Genomic DNA, 23,650 nt, shown 5'->3' with positions numbered 1-23,650 from the left:
AGGTCAAGGTCACACTTTGAGTTCAAAGGTCAAAAATGGCCATAAATGAGCTTGTCCTGGCCATAACTATGTCATTCATTGTGAGATTTTAAAATCATTTGGCACATTTGTTCACCATCATGGGACGGTGTGTCCCACGAAAGAATCACGTCAATATCTCCAATGTCAAGGTCGCCACGACTAAAAATAGATTTTAAAATATAAAAAAATTACAAAGGGGGTTAATTTTTTTTGGTCATTTCAAAAGTTCAGTTTGAGTTTTCTCCCTTTATCAGATTTTTTTTTCACAATGAAAACCTGGTTTTGTGACAATTTTGTCCCTTGTTATTTTGATAATTTAATCCAAAGTTTTCATGTTAACAGGTGATTTTCTATACTAAACATGTTTACAAATGACCAAGGACCCTAAAAATCTCGCAAATCTGTGTGAATTGACAGTTTGACGTAATCAAAGAAAAGCTGCTTCCTGTCTACAGGCATAACTTACTCAAGTAAACACGTTCAACGAATGCATAAGGAATGGTTTTAATTGTCGGAACAAAGTCAATTCTCTGCTCGCTAATACATTGATTTTCTCTTTGTTTGTAGGTTATTCCATTGATTGCTAAAAGGTGGTAACTATTGTGTTGATAATTGCAGTCTACACAATAGGTCAGTAGACAAGCTTTGCGTGTTTTCATAACGTCAAACACTTAAAATCCAGTTCCGCCCAGATGTCTTCTTTAATCAGTTTACTATACAATTAGTGTTTAAATAATTACTCTACTAAAATGCCGTAACGATAAAGATTCGGCGTGTTCGATTTGAAATTATTTTAGAGGAAATATCAACTTATTCGCGATATAATTTCGTTAATAAATACCAAAGAAACTTTTAACCGAAATCAACAAAATTCAATGATCTGCGCTACAAAGTTTGTATAAAAAAATCAATACACGCACGCTTTGCAGGAGTATACATTGTACCTTGACCTTGTACATTGCAGCATAATTTTCGCGCGCTTTTGTCTGGAAATATACATGACTGTATATTGGAAGCATTTGTAAACGTCGTGTTAACAATTAAAAATCGTAGTGTGTTTCGGATTACGAATTATTATTCTCATTTGGAAATTTTACGGAACATTTATTCTTGTGTCATATGTGTTATGATTAAAATATTAATTTGTCAAATGTATTATATTAGACTAATTCATATTGTAGACGTACCTGTGAATTAAAAAACATAATTTTTGTACGTATTAATTTTCTATACAATTATCTTTTTATACATGTACTACAGTATTTAAACAATTTATTATAACAATGTTTTTATTTTTTGGCATGCCCAGTAGCACACTGCTAACGCGGCGTTGCGCGGCGATCACTGATAAGAACGGAAGGTGTCTGCATTTACCGACTAGCCTAAAGTAATACACGCCGCGGGAATTAGCGAACGCGGCGTAACGCCGAGCGTTTTATCGAGTTCACCTCGCTCTTCCAACGCCGCGTGAACACTCGCTAGCAGAAAAAACCCGCGGAGGGATCGCGTTTTTTTTTTGAGAAAACGCGTGGAGTGTACTGTACCTCGATTTGGATAACGTTGGCATTATTCGTGTGTACGATATTTTCAGTGTTGTTCAGGCGCTTATTATATTTGCGATGAAATTCAAGCGTTTTGTGATTCAGCTGCATGGAAAACAAATATGTCGCACAATTCGAAATATTACGTGAAAAAGATTCCTAAGCAAAACCCTGGCGGCAAAACGAAAACTGTTGGTTTTGTTAAGCAAGCGTCATCAAATATTAAAACAAACATCGTCAAGAAGTACAAGTCTTCCCCTTGAAACTCCTTCCATTGTTAATGATAGTAATTTAATATCAAGTGACTCTTTTGCATCATCATCGTTGATTTCCGAAAGCAAAGTGCTGACTGATATTCAACAAGTTGAAAGCAGTACTTCTTCAGAAGAGGATTAAGCACCTCCTAATCAAATGGTGCCTGATGTGACTGAAGACTTTGTGCGAGCTTATTATGTGGAAAACTGTTGATCATGGTGGTGTTTGTGATTAAAGATGCTGACCTCATTCATGTAGTTTTAAATCCCAATTTATTTTCCTAATTTCTTGAAAATGGCGATAAAATTCCCAATTTCAAAGCCATGGGCTATCTTCCCAAAAAGCTGAAAAAAAGCCCTGCCATGAATAAACTTTAAAAACACATTAGGTTTACCTGAATGGCAGCTTACGGACGTTATCCATTGCATGCAGCCTAAAAAACACAAATATATTTCAACACACTATTCTTGCTGTCACTTTCACTTTAAAATTTCGAACAGTGTAAATATTCGACGACTCAAAACATAGTTATTGACTTAACGGCTACATCAAATATCTCAATGTGGAAAATATTTGTGTAATGCGACCTAACAAATAGCGACACATTTTGTCTGCAACATTTCAACAGTTCCCAATATTGTCGATAGAGCGTACGAAAGAATAAGAATGTACATAAAAAGCAATTCTTTCTTGGTTTAATGGTACCATTTGCATAAGTTTGTACTTTAGACAGGTAAACGTTGATAAGTTTTTGCAGTATTAGTGTTCTTAAGCCTTTGCAGTGGTGATGAAATTTTGCACCTTTAGACAATAGACAGCACATTGAAACTCTCAGCAACCCTTTGGGTTATAAAGCTGAAAGTTGAATTATTGCAACTAGAGATCATCTTACTTTCCCGTCCGCGCTTAATCGCCATAAAAGCAACATGGGGTAATAGATCTCCCACTGATAAGAGATATAAGAGTATCGAATAATAAAGTTACATTATACAGCCATGTATGTTGACAAAGATGCATCACGAGAAATTCTCGTGTAACTTTCCCATCGCCACACTGTGCTGTTCAGCGTCCAAATGGTAATGAGAATGCTTATACGGGCAGCGTTAACTGTGTTATTATGTTTGATTGACTTCAGTTAGCGTTTATCGCAGCTTGATTTTCAAGGAATCACAGTTTTACAATTTAGGTTAGATTTTTGCATCACATCATAGTCAATTTGTTTTTATTCACATTTATATATGGCATATTTTAGATGACCACAAGACCAGAATTGAGAAGACCATCACAATGACTTTCCTACATATGCGAGCTTGATTCAAGATGAAGAAAGAAACTGGTGCTAAATACAGTAAGAATAATGTATAATATAAATGCTTGTTAGATTAAAAATGAGCCATAAATCCGATTAAACAGCACACACTTAAAATGAGAAATGAATTCTTTCGAGTTGGCAAGACTGCAAACAGTATGTCAACGATTGATAAGCTTTTACACTGACTTTGACCAGTCATGTCTTCTATGGCAAGAATGTAAAATACCATGGAATGAATAAGAATCAAGTTTGTACATGAAATAACTGTAATAATGCAGTTGTATAAAGTAAGTTACTGATGGTTACAATGTAAAAGAAATTGGGTAGAGTTTGTTGCATAACTTTTTCTAGTACATTTGATTAAATTAAAAAAAAAAAAGGGCATATCAATGGAGCTATTTCTTTTTTCAACACATCATGTTATTACTTTAACCTGTAAAATATTGCACATTTACTTTTTTTGGAAGAAGTGAGTCCAAAAGGTAAAAGAAGGCTGGAATACAAGTCCAAATCAAAGTTGAAGTTACCACTGATAGGAAGGACCGTATACCTGGATGTGAAGGATGCCAAGACTTTAAAACGACTGCAGACAGACCTCAAAACTCTGGGAGCTGTGAGAATTTACATCCTTTTCATCCTTTCTTAACTTAGCTTGTCACAGGCAGACTTCATGAACACTGACTCAGGGCTCGCGCAGTCGTTTGCCATTTAAGCCATTTTTGTCTGGGTAAAAATGGCGGATGTTTTCAATGAAATTTTATGAGATTTGAGCATTTTTGCAAATCAGATTTTTTTATCCAAATTCTCAATATTTTTGGAAATGGCGAAGACAATGTATATACTCACCTTTACCAATTTTTGGAAAATAGTCTGTAAATGTTGATCTTAATTTATGAAACAATCGGTCTTTGTAACTAGATTTGACCAGTACCCATTGCTTGAACATTGCATTATGTTATCAGGGCTTTCCTTAGACCTCAAATCTCAAGAGTCAAGGACACTTGGGACCATATTTTCAAGAGTCAAAATCAAACTTCCAAGAGTTCTAATAACGCAGGAGTCAATGATTTTTTGCAATTTAAGCAAATTACTGAGATATAATATATAAAAAGAAACAAATTAAAAGACATGTTAACATTTATTTCTTACATTGTACAGTACAGTCAGTACTGTCACTACAACATTATGTTTTTAAACACAATATCTCAATGATTAATAAATACAAAACATGTATTCTAATACAACATTTACTTCATGTATACAGCAGAGTAATATGTCATATGTTCTAAACAACATCTCAAAGAGTAATATGTCATATCATGTCTTACACAACATCTCAGAGAGCAATATGTCATATGTCCTACACAACATCTCAAAGATTACATACAAAATATGTATTCTAATACAACATTTACTTCATGTATACAGCAAAACAATATGACATATGACGTTCACATCTTCTTTCGCACGTTTGGGGGTGTTAGGATCACTGTCATTTAGATCTAAAGTACGCTTTGTCGTTGGCGTCTTGCACACACTTTCAGAGTTACTACCGATTCCGAATTAGAAAAGGTTTCTCTGCGACATTTTCTGAATGCGCAAGCACAATTACACTTTGCACAATTACACTTTATCCAATAACTTTGTTTGGCCGTTTCGCGTGGCTATTAAATTAAGAATGAAATACAAAATGTGGAAAAAAACTTATCCGCTGGCTATCACAAAAAAAACAACATACGGGTGGCACCTAAACACAATAGTAGAGCTGCAACGATTCACCAACAGCTCGATTCGATTCGATTTCGATTTCAGACACTCCGATACCGATTTTTTCGATTCGATTCATCTTCAAACCTAGTTTATTATATATTCACTCTTATGCCTCAAAATTATCATTTCTGTTCAAATGTGATTTCAATAAAACAAATAAAAAAGAAAAGCAAATTAGGAATTTTAATATAAAAACTTCTGACTAGAAGATTGTGTTGATTACACAATAATATAAAAAAAAATAATAATCATAAGAACGTATCTGGAATCAGTTGAATGGTAGTACTATCACTATTATACTTTTACCCAACCGCTATAAGCATGTCTACCATTGTGCCATGACAACATCACCTGTTACCTGTAGGACAAATCACATTCTCTAATAAACTTAACAAAATTCCAACAGAAATAGAACTACTTTTCTGGCTCGCGACTTCAGTAGTTGCACTTGTGCGACCTCTTAGTCTTGCTAAATCAACGTTATGTTTGCGTTTGACATGTTGCATTAGATTAGTGGTTGAGCCGGACTTAGTGTACGCCACATCCGTGAAGCACAGTTTACACTTTGCTTTATCGGTAGGGCTACCATCCCGAAACCCAAAATACTGCCACACTTTTGATTTTAGCTTCTTAGGTGCATCTGATAATTTCAATTTGTTGGCAACAACGTGTTCAGCCATTTTGACGCTTTTTCCGAAAGTAGACCGTAACGCGCTTATTGATTGGATGACTAAAGTAATAAGCAACCAATCGCGCGCGTCGTAATTACAGGTAAAGATAAAACCTTCACCTTCCCGTATCAGTAGTCAAAATACAGCGGGCGTATCTATGTATATATATGTATATATGTTAAAGAATCGAATCGAATTTGGTAGGTTTGGTATCGTAATCGAATCGAAGCATTTTGAATCGATTTTCGATGAATCGGATCGAATCGTTGCAGCTCTACACAATAGCCTATATAAATCGGTAAACTATAAAAGGAAATTATTTCTACTCACCGATAAAGATGCCTCCGTATTTAATCCCATCAAAAATTCCGACACCCTTTAATTATTTCATGTGCCATCTTCACTGAAGACGTGCGACAAACACGCCGTTTTCTATGCCTTTTCAAACGGTCAATTATTACGCCTACATGTATTTTGTAATCAATTAGCACATGCAAAAATTGTCACTTTGCCACAAGGTCAGTTATATCGGTTCTATAGTTATTTTTAGCAACTTTGATGCAAAGCGTGTAATTTGACATTGTAGACAGTACATATGCCAGCATAACTTTCGGGCGTCTTTGAACTGAGCAAACATGAAGTAAAACAGTGATGGGTGCATTCAGCTTTGGAAATACATTCTGACATACTCTTGAAATATCTCAAAATATGCTTTACAGTGTACTGTGGATAAGGATGTTATTATTTTATATTGAAAATTATTCAAACTGACGCGGATGAGTCCATTCTGTTTTGGTGGGTTTATAGTTCTTCTTAAATGCTCTGAGCTTTTATGAGTACATACGTACAGCTCTGAGGGTCAATAGCTGGGAGTCGATTATTGCAACTAGGTGGGTTTAATACACGCCTTTTCCGCAAACAGCTGATAACAAACGCTATGATAAATAATGGAAAGTTAATATGCACGTCATCGAACCAGCAGTGTTTTAATTGGTCAATACTAGATTTCTCAATTAACCAAACTCCGCCTACTGGTTGGACCGGAGCTTCGATGATTAGAAACAGGCGTTAACGATTAGCGTCTACTAAATGAGATACTCCGCCCCGAGCCAATTATCGCTTAATCTTAGCAACTTTTGATTCTCGTTGACGCAAGTCGGTATATTCCACCGGGTCAAATGTGACGCATGACGTAATTTTCTCAAGAGTCAAAAAGGGGTCTTCTGTAATTTTCAAGCGTCAAAACCCGGGAGCTCGGGTCAAAGGAAAGCCCTGGTTATGCTGTCAAATATCTAGAAGTATCAATCAAATCTATAAAGAAAACAATGTTTAAAACTGTAGAGTTAGAATACAGTCATATGATGCCACTTTGCCCTTAAAATAAATTTCTCCTTTTTGGGAGAGGGGAAACAAATACGTATTTCCACCCTAGATGGAACTTCATGCGCATACAGAAATGGCCAAAGGTCCCTTCCCAAGTAGTGAAAAAGATTCTTGCTTAAGAAATAGTGCGCTCATAAAAATATTGGCCTATATTCTGACATTAAAACAAAAAAAGTTGGAATGTTTAACAGTATATTATAGCTCTCTTATTCTTTAATCCGATTATGTATTGTTTTTCAATAGGTATTTTTTGTTCATCTTTTCAGACGCTAGAGGAGTTTGTGAGCTGTGACATCAACTACCTGATAACTAGTACGCCCCGCCCCAAGGGGTCCCAGGCAGACCCTTATCGCTATGGCGACATCAGCCCAACCCCCAGCCCTTTCAACTGCGAGCCTTCTCCCAGCCCTGGAAATCCGGAAGAAAAGAAAGTCACATCAGTGAGTGTGTTCGTATAGATTAGTGTAAAATAGACAAACTTGTCAAAGAATAATTGATGGTTAGTTATTTCTTACACTGCCACTTAATTGAACCTTAAATACTTGTAATTGAGCAGTGTGAAGCTATTCAGAATTCTCAAACTGAATCATTTGATGGTCATTGCTGGTAAGAAAATTCAATGTTCTTAAATGGACTGGATATATACAATACGTGTCAATTGTACTAAATCTATTTAATTAATTGCTGATTAAGTTATCTGAGTGGTAAATCTTATCTGTGTCAGGCTTTTTCCGCCCTATGCCACGGGTCCGAAATTCGGCCCCATTCCCAATGCAAATCTGGTTGTTTTTTTCCCAATTGAAAAAAAAATTCCCAATTCAAAAAAAAAAAAAAAAAAAAAAAATTTTTTTTTTTTTTTTTTTTTTTTTTTTACCCTTTAAATATATAAGTTGACCTGATCTGGTGTAGAAAATAGAAAGTATTGCATGATTAAATTATCTGTTGCCTTGAATTTGTTTTAAGAACTGTAAAATATGTTAATGATTATTTAAGACTTAACTTTTTATCCTCAAAATCCGGCGCTTCCCGCGATTTTTTTCACCTTAAAAAGGCCAAGCCTTTTCCCCAAATTCAGATTAAAAAACCTGCACTAATCACACATGTTCATAATATTTTGTAAAATTTTAATAATAAGTTATCAAAATAGTCGTTATTTACCAGTTAACGGCTTCTTTGAAGTATAAGAAACACTGTTTTAAATAATTGACATGCGATAATTTTTCCCAATTGAGCCAATTTTGCGATTAATTTTTTTCCCAAAATGGGGGTTTTCACGACGCGAAATTCCCAAAATTCCAGTGTGGCGTTTTCCCAAAATGGAGCGGAAAAAGCCTGTGTGTTTAATTTGACATGATCCAGCCCTTATATTGCAAAACACACGCACACATTATGACACAAAATTTCAATTAATGGACAACAGTATAAGCAGACCGTCTGGGTTGCCAAGGTCTGCCTTCAGTGTTCATAGTGACAATTTTTGTTCACCTGAGCACCTTACCTGAGCACAAGGTGCTCAAGTTGACCTTTTGTGATGGCCTTTTGTATATTGTGCGTCTTCGACATTTACCTAGTTAACACTCTAAAGGCCACATTTATTACCAGGTTTGTGATTTTTCTGCCAATCCAGTTTTTCTCTTGGGTCATTTCTGAGATTCATATTGCCCAATACTGTGGCATATTTCAACCTTTGTTTCTCATGTGAGTGATCGAGGGCTTTTTGCCATCTTGTGTCAGTTGTTTACTTATACTTATGCCTCATAAACTCGTGCAAAATACGGGAAAAAATTCATTTGTAAAAAGTAAACTAAAGGAGTTAAGAAGCGCAAGGTCAATGATGTCGAGCTTTATAGTGGAATGAAGCTGCATTTCATTGTATTGGTTCTTTTCTATAATGTGTTTTGGGTTTACAATAAAGGAGTGTAGAGACTTGATAATTTATTTTGAATAGCGTTTTGTTGTTGTATTGTTAATCTGCTGTTATAAGCAAAATCTCATTGGCATACTTTATTTCTCTTTAAGGTTACGAGAGGAAAAGCTTTATTGGAAAAGGCACGGATCAATACACGGCAGGTAAGGACACAATCTCTACAAAGCAGCCCGAGCATACCAGTAAAATAATGAACTGATTAATCACTTCTTTTGCACAAGAAATCAATGCCATTGTATTGAACTTGGGTCATTTACATTTTTAATTTGGGACATTTTGAAACCCTTAGAATGCTGCTTATAATTTAAGTGTGATTTCCATAGTTTGAACATTAAAGACTGGGCTTCAGCACGCTCCAGGGCTTGTTTATTGCTGTCATTTATCAGACAAGCACAGTTCTTGACTTGTTTGTTGCAATAATTTCAGACCAGCACGCGCCTTTACTTTTTTTTTGCTTTCATCAGGGCTCTCAAAAACTATTAACCAAGCGTATTTGTACGCATAAATTTGAAAAATTACGCTTATTGGAAACCAATTGAGAGTCTCAAGGAGGCACCTTTTTGCATAACTGAGTTCTTCAAGTCGCATAACTGAGTTCTTCAAGTCAATCCATGAACAAACAACCTGTACAGCAACCTCCTATTTAAACTCAAGCCAACACAATTTATTTCCTCACACCTGTTTAAAATCCAATTAATCAAATGCAGTAATGTTTCTTAATTGTCCGATAGTTTTCTCACATCCCATCCTCTCTGGAGCTAAGCATTAATGCTTTATGTGACAGTATGAGCATGCATCCAGTAATGTAGTAATGATTAATGCCATTTGAAATGGCCACTTGCCTATGTGTTACAAATTTACTGTTTTAACTTCCTAGAAACTTGCCCCAACTCAGCATTCACATCAAAGAGGCCTAAAATGTTGTGGTTCGGGTCACCCGACCCTACCTAGGAAAATGCTAGCCCTAAAGTTTTTATTGGCCGTGCCGACCCTAATTTTATTTACCGTTTTCCCGTAGGATAAATATCAAAGCGATATCGACTTAGCCAAAAATTGTGAAAGCCGATTTATGATCCTCTGTCAATTACGTGATGTATCTCTTTACCCACCTAAAGCCCGCCTTAAGGCGGATCGTCGTCGTAATGGTAATCAATATTGGCCAATGAGAGTGCACACTTTGAATGAGCGACAACACTCGTAAGCAGTCATTATTACTCATACCTGTACCCACAGTAAAATCATGCAGACGACGAGTGACATAATTTTCATAAGTGTGTGATTTTATGGCAGTTTGTTGGCATTGTTATTTAACACTCATCGATTCCTATGATGTAAACCTCCACGATGAAATCTTGGCCACTTACTTACAAGACAGATGATGGCAACTGGGTGAAATCCTCGTGGATATTGTGCATTTCATGCATAATATGGTCAAAACATTTATTCAACACGTAATGCGCTTGAACAAATTATCCTTGAATTAATTACGCACAACTGTAAATGTTTCGTTTGATTCTCTAATAAGCATTATTCAATTTGTAATCCGAAACACGCAAACGCGACATTAACAAATTCTAGCGTCAAATAAACAGTGTTTTATCCTTTGTCTCAATAAAAAGCGCGCAAAAATTACGCAGGCATATAGAACCACACATTGAAAGTGTGGGTGTATTTTGTGTTGTATAAAAACATGAACATCTGGACGTCAGGCAATTTACGCTTGTTCAGTGGAAAAAAAAACGCCCCGGTTGAATGTTATTTCATCTCATCTTTAAATAGTAACAAATGCCAAACTTAATTTGGTACTGAAGAAAAATGGCGAATGTTTGTGTTTCTTGAATTTCTTTAGCACTTTTATCGTATTTACCAGAATTCGCTTTAAAACTGGAATATATGGGATTATCGGGTAATGAATTAGCGACGGGAAAAGTAGTAAGTATATGCAGTAAAAGATAGAAAGTATGGTTGATATGGATGTATTAATGAATCGATCGAAACGAGATTATGCGTATCTATGTGGGAAATACACTACACAATAATGGGAAAACTTTTTCTATGGTTTACATAGAGGTTTTATGTGAAAACCATCAGCATAGAATGACTTAAAAACAGGCACCTTACCTTGTCTGGAGAAAAAAAAACACCCACCTACCCGACCTCGAAATTTGTTCAATGTTACCCGTACCACAACATTCTTTTTTTTTCGCCAGACCTTTGATATCTGCCGACACCATTCACAACCTTGACTAGTTTATTGCTATCATTTCAGACAAGAACACTCCTAGACTTGTTTACTGCGATCATTTCAGACCAGCACACTCTTTGACTTGTTGATTGCGATCATTTCAGACCAGCACACTCTTTGACTTGTTGATTGCGATCATTTCAGACCAGCACACTTCTTGACTTGTTGATTGCTATCATTTCAGACCAGCACACTTCTTGAATTGTTGATTGCGATCATTTCAGACCAGCACACTTCTTGACTTGTTGATTGCCATCATTTCAGACCAGCATCTCCCTTGATTTGTTTGTTGCAATCATTTGAGACCACCCAACGCCTTGACTTGTTTATTGCAATCATTTCAGACCAGCACACTCTTTGACTTGTTGATTGTGATCATTTCAGACCAGCACACTTCTTGACTTGTTGATTGCGATCATTTCAGACCAGCATCTCCCTTGATTTGTTTGTTGCAATCATTTGAGACCACCCAACGCCTTGACTTGTTGATTGCGATCATTTCAGACCAGCACACTTCTTGACTTGTTGATTGCGATCATTTCAGACCAGTACACTCTTTGACTTGTTGATTGCGATCATTTCAGACCAGCACACTTCTTGACTTGTTGATTGCTATCATTTCAGACCAGCACACTTCTTGACTTGTTGATTGCGATCATTTCAGACCAGCACACTTCTTGACTTGTTGATTGCGATCATTTCAGACCAGCATTTCCCTTGATTTGTTTGTTGCAATCATTTGAGACCACCCAACACCTTGACTTGTTTATTGCAATCATTTCAGACCAGCCCCCTATTTGACTTGTTGATTGTGATCATTTCAGACCAGCAAGCTTCAAGGCTTGTTTATTGCTATCATTTCAGACGAGCACACTCCTTGACTTGTTTATTGCCATCATATCAGACCAGCCCACTCCTAGGCTTGTTTATTGCAATCATTTCAGACAAACACGCTCCTTGACTTGTTTATTGCAATCATTTCAGACCACCCCACTCCTAGGCTTGTTTATTGCAATCATTTCAGACAAGTACGCTCCTTGACTTGTTTATTGCAAACATTTCAGACCAGCACGCTCCTTGACAATGCTGAGAGGTGGGGAATAAAGATTGTGTCTCTCGAGGGGGCCTTCAAGTGGATAGATAAGGAACTCAAGAAGTTGCCAAAGATAGCACACACTGCAAAGGTAATGTTTTGACCAATATTGCTACAACTTGCTCAAACTATAAAGATAACCTGTTTTTTTATAGGCCAGGACCCAGTTGTTCGAAACCTGGGTAAATTTTAACCCTGGGATAAATGTCGGATAAATTTAACCCAGGGTAAATTTTTTGGGTAAGTGTTGTTGCATCATGTTGGTTAAATTTATCGAGCGTTTTGTCTGGATAAATTTAACCCTGGTCTAAAGGTTGGTTAAAATTTATCCATGTAAACAAACAAAATGGCCGAATTTTATCTTTATCGAAATCCACGTAAGAATCGCCAACATTCTTTGAATATTGAGTTGAATGACGATGAAATAATGCGTAGTCGATATAGGTTTTCCAATGAAAATATTGATAGAATGTGTGATTAATTGGCAAAAACATCTAAAAAAACTTGCGTATATTGCTTATTTGAATGAGTAAACAGAGCTTGCGACAATTGTGCGCATACCCAAGAACGATGAATCATTAATACCACTATGAATATCTTAGTAGAACAATATACGAGCGGAATGAATAAGATGATACGCAAAGCAGGCAAAACAATAATCTGAGCCAACACAAACAGTTACATCATTAAAAATACCATTGACGGTGTCTTTGCCTGTTTGTTCCAGAATGAAGTCCCAGATAAATTCTCCATTGACTACTGAAGAATCCATAATGATTTTGTTAACCACACCAAACTGACACACACGAGCATGATTGCACGTTCATTAATAAAGTCATATTATTGTTCAATTTTTAAAGCAGTCTATTAGTCTTAAACACGCAATCATACAATGTAAAATAGCATTTTATACAAGCAATACTACAATATTTGTATTCGTGCTAAAAGCTTAAAAGTAGTAGGAAACTATGGCATGTTGCTTCCTATGAGCCTTACCAGTCTGCGAATTGGTCAATAAATCACTGTCCTGTAGGACTGAAAACAAAAAAATATATATATATAGTGATGCATTTAGATCTGTAACGACGTACATAACAGTAAACTCAATTATATTTAACAAGTACGTGGATAGTGCTCGTCAGAGTTCATAATTGAAATATGGGCCAGCCCACCTGTAGCTTTTATGCGTCATCTACTTCCAAGAATATGACGTGATGTATTGTAAATTTTTTCATTGGTCCGTTCTTTTCAGCATAATCGATATGTCATTTAAAGTTAACGTGTTACATGAATTCATTTCTTGTACAACTGGCTATCGTTGGATTAACCTGTAATTAAAATAACTTGTATCCATAGTTTTTTAAGGGAGATAATTTATGCAACACTGTATTCATGAAAAGATGCAGTGTTCCAATGTTATCTTGCTATCAACGGCCTTATGTGGAAGCATGGATTTGGATTATTAGACAGTGTAGTGGATATAAATTCGTGTCGTTAGAAAAAATTTAAATAGTGATCAAGTGTAAACATTGATATAATAGTCTGCGATGTAGTTCACAGTGAAACAAGTGTAACTTAAACGTGCTGACAGAAAATTACATCGACAGTGGAACAGTGTAAATCAAATATATACAGTTGTTCATTTTTTGGGATTTAATTACGATGAGGTATGTAGACTTTTTAGTTGCAACACTCAGCTTTATAACCCATTTCAATAATGATTAAACAGGTTTTTTTTTCCCCTTTTTGGGAAGATAGCCCATGGCTTTGGAATTGGGAATTTTATCGGCATTTTCAAGAAATTGGGAAAATAAATTGGGATTTAAAACTACATGAAAGAGTTCAACATCTTTAATAACTAACAACACCATCATGATCAACAGTTTTCCAGTCACAAACTAATTTCTCTTGTTTTCATGGCCCTGAACTTATCAACCATTGAGTTCAATTGATCAGGATCAAGAGAATCCGTCTCATGGGTGCAGATTCTCATGAGGGAGTCCAACAGCGACTGACTCATTCTGCTGCGTGAGGATGTGCACAGGGAGTTCATGGTACTGAAGATCCTCTCTACACTGGCAGTACTACTTGGAATGATGCGGCCTAATCCAACCATGTAGTTCATCGCAGGAAAACTCTGCCTAAGAACCAGATCCGCTTGGAATTCCTGATACAGATCCAGCTGAGGATTTCGTTTCCTGTAAAATATACTTATTTAAATAAAAAATGTAATAAATCTCTTAAGTTTATAATTGATTACCAATAATTGTACCACTAATAATTTGTGACTTATAAACTTTACACTTAATTTAACCATATTTTACAGATAAAAAATTGCTTAACTTGTGATTGAAAATGAAGCAAGATTCTGAGTAATTTTTATTAAAAAGGAAATGTATATGAAAAGCTCTAACCTAAGTCATAAAACTTAATTAAATGATAATAAATTGTCAAAGCAGCAGTTACAACTTTAATCTTTACATAAAGTTAAACTTTACATGTTTTTAAAGTTAAACTTACCAATCCTGAAACTAGAATCCGAACCAAGATGTCTGACCTGGTGCCTGACCAGATGATTGCAACAGAAAACAAAACACTATGCATAAACATTCAACTGGAAACAAAGCATGCCATTTAACAATAATATTAAAACTATAACAGTTTTGAAATGATATAACAATGTTTGTCATGCAAACAAAACAAGAACCCATATGCACAATCTTAGAATTAGCCAGATTCCATGGACACCTTTCAATCATTTTATGTTATTGATTAAAATGATTGTATTGACATGATAAGCAGAATGAATAATTCAATTCATTAATTAATTTGGCTGTTACATATATTATCAATATATATATTATATATATATCTCAATATTCTAAGTTGGCATAAGGTATCTGGTTATAGACTAATGTTCTAAAAACTGAACATAAACTGGAAAGAGCCTGATACTGCTTACTTCATCATGAACATCTGCATCTTAAACTTGTCAAACTCTTGGATGATGAATGCCTCACTAAATACTGGATTGGCCTCAGTTCTGTGTCCCTGAAAGTCATCCTCTGCCAAGGTACCAAAGTGTCTGGCCAGAACCTGGATTTTTTGCTGTGAACATAGTGAATTACAGTAATTTACTTTCATGTGAGTTTGTCACAGTATTAAGAACACTACATGCATATTGGGAAATTTGAGATTTTATATTTAATAGCCCAGCTTAGTATTTGTGGACACAAAACATTTGAGGAGAACCTCATTTGATTTGCTGGTCGATTAATTGTGCAACAAAAAAAAAACAACTGTTCATAATAAACCCTACCGGCCTTATTTTTGTTATGTCCTTATATGTGGATTGGGTAATATAAATCTGGTGAGACTTACACTGCCATAGTCATTCAAATCAAGAAGAGCATCAGGTACATTCTCCAGGCTGAACACCGAAAATGATGCAAGGACTGGGGAGCAGAAGAATGAATCTTCCAGCTCATGGATGAGATGACGTGTCACAGGGACTGCTATTTCCTCCACCATCTGTTCAAGCCCTAAAGCCTCTTTGTCTCTATATTAAAAAAAATCATTTATTATTTAAGTTGTAAACAAAACCACATGATAGAGGAATCCCAACCAATTAAAGATTGAATATCAATATGGTTTAGCTGTTATTGAATCTTCAAATACTAAAGTGATTTTTACAGTAGTGATTTATTTTACTCCACAGCAGTGTTACATAATAAACTATTAAATAATGAATTTTTTTTTTTTTTTTTTTTAAATTAAAATTGTTTACAATATTTTGAGCTTAAATTATTCTCAAACCTAAGGCGTCTTTGGAGTACTGTACGATCATCAATCTCAGTGAAGATGTCTTGCAGTCTTGAGAAGTGCAGGGTTTGGTCAGGTCTATGGAGAGAATTGCGGAACCTTTCAACCAGCAGATGAAGTGTAGTGATCAGTTCCTTTCCAAGAAAAAATTATCCAATATCAATTAGTATTTTAAAACTTTTGGAAGAATATACATACAACAAAATACAATAATTGTAATGTGAAATTATCTCAGTTGATTAATACTCTAAATGTATAAATCATTTGTTGTTAAAATTATGTTTTGCAAAGACATATTTTAAAATTATTAATTTTGTAATTATAATTGCATAGTAATACTATGTGATTACAATTTTAATGTAAATAGTATGTAACACAATGGAAATAGGTACCTGCAATTTAACCTGGACATGGGAGAAGTTCAACTCTGCCAACTGAAGGTAGTTACTGAATCCTATCACTGGCTCTAAGATGTCGCACAACACCAAAATCCCTGCTACAGTGTTCTTGGCACACAGCATATTCCGGACACCATCAATTTCTGGATCATGCTTCCTCTCGGTTATTGCATCCAATGCATCTAGAACCTAAAAAGGAAATTGTGTGGCTCATGGACTTTGACAAAATTTAATGCATAAAAATTTAAATGATACACTTGATGTGAACTTTAGTAATGCTCAGTTATTTATTACTCTTCTTAACCCCCTAAAAATATAATGCATCTTTTCATTTTTGTAACTAACATAACTATAACCTCTCCATTATATTGATTTAAATGAATGAAAAACATGCCTGAACACAACGCTCCATTAGTCTGGTACATGCATGACCATGCGACAGCCATCGGGTAGCTGCAGCTCGGATCAATTTCAGGGTCTTCATGCCATAAGCACTCTGAATGTTCAAGAATATGGCATACTTCTGTGGGCTGTAGTGGAATAACTTCCATATGCTCAGAAGCAGACTGTCAACATTTTCTAGCACAGGAAAACTGGCCATCAAGTGTTTTATACAAAGGGCCAGCTTGTGATTTCTGCAGTTAATGTACAGCTGGTGGGGTGCATGGTGCCTAAAACGTCTCTGCAGTCCTATAATATAACAATGTGAGATTCACATTTATTAATTATGCATCACTATGTGAGCACCATGTCAATAGTGTTGTAAAATTAAACTACATCGATGCGAGAAATAATAATGACATTCTTAATAACATTAATAAATTAATATATTTATTTCTTAATTTTTAATAGTTAATATAAATTATTATTGTAGTTTTTATATTATAAAGTTTACAAAACTTAATTGCATTTGACAGCCACATACATGTATTAAGTTTGTTGCAATAACACTGGGTAAATCAAAACTTTAAGAAACCAATTCTACCATATCTACATGTACATTATTTACCTGTATTTTCACCACTCATGGTATTACAGCCATCGAAGCCCACAAAGAGTGCCTTCTTTATATCCACATTTTTCGCCATGAGGAAAACCTCTATGGCTGACATGAGAGATGCTGCATCAGTGCGCTCTACCTGTACGACTCTAAGAAAATAATCTGTAACTGTCTTAAGATGCGAGACCGTACTAAAATGGCAAATTGCTCTCTGTGAGCTTCATCAGTGGACTCATCTGCGAGTAGGGCATAGTGTGGGGCACATTGGAGTTTTTGCAACAAATCCTGTTCAAGTGTGGAATTTATTGCTGTTAACAATTCAGTACAAGTGGTTGAAGATGTGTACTTTGTTTGCGGATGTGCGTCAATGTATGGAACCATATCAGTCGCACCCATGTTTATCATGAAGTCAACTAGTGTGTCAAAATTGTTCATAGACCATCGCTGTCTTGAAAGAAAGTACAAAGTTTTTAGTAAACTTTGTATGTAAAGTCTGTTTCTTGTTTTTTCTTCCTGTTGCTTGGTATCAAAACTTTGTTGTAGCATGTCAGCAACAGTTCTTTTTACCTTATGGGGTTGATTTGTGTTGCTTGCAATGTACTTTGATACACAAAATTTGTGACACTTACTATCCTCATGGCCAGCTAATTTTCTTGTTGGGTGAGTCCCCAACTTGGTCCCAGAGATGAATACATTTGATGTGTCTGTGCTTGCAAACAGTTCACACAGTTTACAGCAGAAACCTTCTTTGGCAGCGCTATAATACAACCAAGAATACCTGGCCTCATATTTTGGGGAAGCAAACAATCTTGCGTCAGGCACAATTCTTTTACGAGATGCTTCATCTTTTTCTGATTCTGAAGAACTACTGCTTTTCGATGCGACAGAGTCACTTTCTTTTAAATTGGAAGGCGTTTCAATTGCAGGACTTGTTGACGATGTGGACGGAGTTTCAATTGGAGGACTTGTTAGTTTACTTAATGAAGCCTGCTTAAAGAAAAAATCTACCGTTTTCGTTGTGCCAGTTTGTTTCTTAGGAATCTTTTTTACGTAGTATTTGGAGTTGTGCGACATGTTTTTCCATTGAATGATTCAGCCAAATCACAAAACGCTTGAATTTCATCGCAAATATAATAAGCGCCTGAACAACGCGGACAATATCGGGCACACGCATAATGTCGACGTCATCAAAATCGGGGTATTATTTAAAACCCGTACGAGACCGGATCGGACTACGCTTTGTTAAAAAGCGAAACAGCCGATGTCATTAGCGTTTTTTTCCTGATTGCCGATTGGGATTTTTTTTCCAAATTTTGGGAAAAAAGTATACTTTTTGCGATTGGGAATATAGCCGAATTTCGGCTATAAAATCGGGCGAAAAAAAACCCTGTTAAATGCTCTGTGAGTCTGTTTAGTACATGTTTCTGTGTTTTTCTATGGGTAATGGTATTGTTTGTACAAAAATAATCGGAGCGGGTTTCGAGGTCCGCCGCTCCTGGGATACCGGAAAAACCAGCCGTGTCTCTGTACATCTCTATAATTCTAAAGGATGTGGACGGCGGGTCACTTGGGGGTCTTCCACCACCCGTTTTCGCGGACTCCTTCTTGTACTCGCTAAATTCTTTTTTAGCCTTTTTCACCATTTGACGCCACTTTTCTTTTATTTCTATCCCCGATCGGAAGTGGTTTCCAACCAGATTTACTTTATCGGCGATTTGTTGCCAACATTGTTTTAGTTTTGCATGGGTAACCTTATCGGAAAGATTACTTTTCAATAGGGGACGGTTCTCGGCAAACTCCTCCTCCAACATTGAAAGTTCAGAGGCCGTATAATTTGGTCCTCTTTTATCCCCCGCCATAAGCGGAGGATATTGTTTTGGCGTTGTCCGTCCATCCATCTGTCTTTCCGTCCGTCCGGCACTTTTGTGTCCGGAGCCATATCTTGGAAGTGCTTTAGCATATTTCATTGAAACTTGGTATGAGTATATATATTGATAAGAATATGATGCACGAGAGTGTCAAATATAACACTTTTGTGTCCACAAGCATATTGGCGGGGGATATCAATTCAACGAATTTGCTTGTTCTCTTTTTAGCTGCCGTATCCATATTAATAGAATTTGACATCTAGCTTGACGAAATGTCGGCCATTTTGCTTTTACAATGGGTTATGGGATATGTGTACAAGTTAACAGTGGATAAATTTACCCAACATGGATAGTTATCCAGCCTGGGTAAATATTTCCAGCAACGCATTTTCCAGCCTGGTTAGTTACCCAGCTTGGATAACTTTAACCAGCGGTTAGCGCTAACCAAGGGGATATAACCCAGTGTACGAACAACTGGGTCCAGGGATATAAACTAACATTTTGACCATTGTTGTTCTTAACTTGTACAAACTGCAAAGTTAATGTGTGCTTTATATGCCATGGATATAAACTAACACTTTAATCACTGTTGTGGCAACTTGTTTTTTCAGTACTTTTTGTAAAATAAATGCTGACATGCCACTAAAATAAAAAAAATGTCTTAAACGTCTGAAATGGTAATTGTAAACCTGTATTTAAATGGTAAACTATTCAACTTGAACAGCTGACTTGCTGTAAATAATTGTTTTTTCCCCCAATAATGAACAATTGAACATTGAATTTAAGTTAAACACTTTATTATTGTGGGAACGGAAAGTGTGACCAATGGAAGTACGAGATTCGTATAAAAACCAATTTGCAACATCACTATAGGATTTATATGTACATGGTTATCGGGTCCTTCAGCTACAATGGTTTATCAAGAAGTAAATTACCTTTGATCATCAAAATGCCAGCTTCTAACGGGTTTATCATTTCATCCTGTGATTTCATTGTCCAGTGTTACACTACCTCGATTTTTTTAGCTCGTCTGTTTTCGGAGAAAACCAGAGTTATTGTCATAGCCAGCTCGTCATGTCGTGTTGTCTGTGTCATGCTAAAACCTTAACATTTTGTCAAGGTTTTGAACATTGGCTCTAAAATCAAAGTGCTTCCACCTACAACATTGAAACTTCATATGTAGCTGCACCTTGATGAGTTCTACACGCCACACCCATATTTGGGTCACTAGGTCAAAGGATAAGGTCACTGTGACCTAAAAAGAAAAATTATGACAAGCTTTCATTTATTATGCTCCCCCAAAATTTATTTTGGGGGGAGCATATAGTGGCTGCTTCGTCTGTCCATGTGTGCGTCTGTTCGTCGGTGCACAATTTTTGTCCGGGCTATTTCTCAGCAACTAATGACCGGAATTCAATGAAACTTTATTGGAAGCTTCACTACCAAGAGGAGATGTGCATATTATCAGCAGGTTCTGGTCGGATGATTTTTCACAGAGTTATGGCCCTTTGAAATTTTCTATAAAAAAAATGTGTCCCCCAAACTACTGTGCCCTCAAGACGTTTCCTTTTATCTGAATATATAGTGCAATATTGTGACAAAAAAAACTTTGGGGAGCATCACCCGTCTCCGACGGTTTCTTGTTAAAAAATGCACCGGCAGCCGAGCGTTGGTACCCGTTATGCGGTGCTCTTGTTAAGGTTTTCTTGCCCTTTGAATAATAATTCCTTTTATAGTTTGATTTCTGAAACAAGTTATCTGAATATCAGCACTTCATATACAGCATCCCAAGTAGCTATTTGGTGAAAATAAGTGCATCATAATGGAGGGAGCATTCATCAGTTTCACTGATATTCTTGCATTGCTAATAGTATTCATGATTGTTTTGTATTTCAGAAATCATCAAAGTGCATTTCAGCATGTGAGTATTCCCTTTTCTATGTTCAGATAAAAAAAAATCACTTAATTTAAGAGCTTTTCTTATTTTAATTGGGTTTAAAATTGCCTATTTTTTCCTGTATGTATTTGTAATTTAAAGTATCAGTTATGGATCAAACAAGATACTTGAATACAATCTAATTTAGTTGAATGCTGTCGATCATTCTGAATCTTAAAAAAAAACACTGGAACCGAGCATGGATCTTTGCTCAATTTTAAACTGGTTGCACTCCTTTATATAGCATGTAAATTATATGTTCAGATAAGACATTGAAGACACCGTTCATCAAATGCGAGGCCGAGTGTTTCTTTTACCGTCCATTCTACAACGAGATTGACAATTGGCCACGGTTGAACACAGATACGCCGAAGGGGTCTTGTCCGTTCGATGGCACCCTCATTAAATGGTAGTTTCTATTGGAGTATATAGCAAAGGCATGAGATTGTATCACTTCTCATCGGTAATAAATATGGTTTATAAAAATTAACTGCAAACTGGGCTAAGTTATTATAAAAACATGGACAAACATATGTTTTATTTTAATTATTAGGGCTTTTGATTTTGATTTCATATTAATTGACAAAAAAAACGTTTTAACCCTAGAAGGAATATTTTCTGCCAGTGAATATATGATCACATTCTATGGTTCTTCAGTTGATACTGTTATTTTAATTTTATTTTTTTTAATAATCTGTCACTTACATTATACATATGCATAATTGATAATTCAAATTGGCGATAATGCATGTCAAATGTTCTTATTGTTATTAAAGTAATTTGTGTGATGAGCCCTTGCTGCAAATTAAAAAAAACGTACCCTTAATAAAACTGGGTTCTATGGCCAACTACCTATAGCCGAGTGAACTTGCCTCAAACTTCATTAAATGAAATTAAATATACTTGTGTCTCACCACATTCTATGCCAATTGTTAGCTGTTTGTATATAGGTTGTATGATAATAAATGTCCTTGTATAACAGGCTGTTTATGGTATGTATGATAATAAATGACTTTGTTTTACATGGATGTAATCTATTTCTGCAGCGGTGATGAGTCGGTTGAGGAGAGGGGAGAGTTAATGGCTGCCCAGGTGGACATGCCCAGTGAGGATACGCCCAGGGAAGAGAAAGACACCATCGACTCTGCTAACACTGCTGCTAAGCCAAACAATGAGTATGGGTTCAGTGATTTTTTTTGTCCAAAATTACAGGCTGTTTCCGATTGGAATAAAGTAAAAATAGGTTCTTTCCCAATGGCCAATAATTCTATTAATTGGTTTATATAGTTTATTATACAGCAACTTAATTCATTAGTTCTTTATAATATAAGTTTAAGAAAGCAGTTAAATACGCATTTATAAACAATTGGTGTACTTAATGTATAATTTTTCCTGATGTCATGGTCAATTGCCCTTCTTTTCCCAATGAAAATGACACAAGCTGTTAAATATGAAGTGGAAAAAACTGGGGATTTCTTTCAACTTATCAAAAACGGGATTTTATATAATTTCAAATTGGTGTCCTTTATGTTTCTAATAGTTCATTTGCATTATTTAAAGAAAATGTACAGTAGAATTGCAATAACTCGAGCTGGCGATTTCTCAAAAACTGGTGATTACTCGAGCATTAAAGGAAGTCCCTAGCATTTTCCTTTAATTTCTATATAAAAATACGGGCAATAACTCAAACATGCGATTTTCGATAACTCCAGGACCTGTGCCGGTCCCTGAAAGGCATTTCACACCTAATTAACAAGCAATTATTCGAGGACACTTTCTCGTCTGGTCGGTGCTAAAAATATTCGAGTTGTGAAAACAGCGCAATCAAGCAGACAAAAGACGCTCAATTAGGTGTGAAGTTAGTCTCAGTTTGAGAAACACTGCAAATTGTCATCCTTTGAGATGCATATCAAAGCTACACAGTTTTAGTGCTAATTAAATAATTACCAGCAATCGATAATTATGATGAAATGTATGGTATAAAACAGAGCGTATCAGATAATTTTTCATGTGCATGTACGTACTTTGTGTTCTATTTTAAATATGCAACATGTACATTGAATATTGATTGAATATATTTTATTATATAATGTGATTACCGGTTCCTAGCAAAGTGAGTTACGGTTCTTAGCATAGCTAAGTCTTCTAAGCACATACTGATTTGCAAAACATGCTCTGTAAATTTAGTCATGAGTTAAGGCTCACAACTAAAAATGGCATACTCTATGACTTGGATTTGGATATTACATTGAAAGCTTATGAATGCATTTGGGGCCATTCAGCGCAAGATTCACTGTTGCTAAAATTGTTTTCAGTGAATAGGACATATTGCACTGAAATTGTGTGTGTTGGCAGTTCACTTGGGGCAATCCCAGTGAAGGTCACTGTAACCAAAAATGAAAAAAGCA

General features: G+C 35.8%; 1 protein-coding gene and 1 long non-coding RNA gene across 5 annotated transcripts in view; one reads left to right on the top strand and one right to left on the bottom strand.

The window, feature by feature from the left end:
* LOC127855145 (uncharacterized) overlaps positions 1-23,650 on the top strand; it is a 43,655-nt gene that overhangs the window by 3,199 nt on the left and 16,806 nt on the right. For all 4 annotated transcript variants that reach the window (XM_052390548.1, XM_052390546.1, XM_052390545.1 and 1 more), the window contains exons 2-9: positions 3,070-3,165; positions 3,597-3,742; positions 7,220-7,393; positions 8,973-9,023; positions 12,190-12,309; positions 21,203-21,227; positions 21,507-21,651; positions 22,289-22,417. In XM_052390548.1, coding sequence (XP_052246508.1) covers positions 3,138-3,165; positions 3,597-3,742; positions 7,220-7,393; positions 8,973-9,023; positions 12,190-12,309; positions 21,203-21,227; positions 21,507-21,651; positions 22,289-22,417 — 818 coding nt within the window. In that variant the 5' untranslated portion in view covers positions 3,070-3,137. The remainder of the gene's footprint in view (positions 1-3,069; positions 3,166-3,596; positions 3,743-7,219; positions 7,394-8,972; positions 9,024-12,189; positions 12,310-21,202; positions 21,228-21,506; positions 21,652-22,288; positions 22,418-23,650) is intronic.
* LOC127855148 (uncharacterized) lies at positions 13,951-18,524 on the bottom strand. The gene is made up of 3 exons (XR_008037373.1): positions 18,447-18,524; positions 14,739-14,782; positions 13,951-14,416 (listed from the first exon to the last, which is right to left on the bottom strand). It is a non-coding gene; the product is annotated as an uncharacterized LOC127855148 (long non-coding RNA).

The sequence above is a fragment of the Dreissena polymorpha genome, chromosome 13, assembly GCF_020536995.1.
Source record: "Dreissena polymorpha isolate Duluth1 chromosome 13, UMN_Dpol_1.0, whole genome shotgun sequence".
In the NCBI taxonomy this organism is placed as follows: domain Eukaryota; kingdom Metazoa; phylum Mollusca; class Bivalvia; order Myida; family Dreissenidae; genus Dreissena; species Dreissena polymorpha.
Note: the sequence above shows the minus strand (reverse complement) of the source record. Positions and strands in the feature narration are given on the sequence as shown.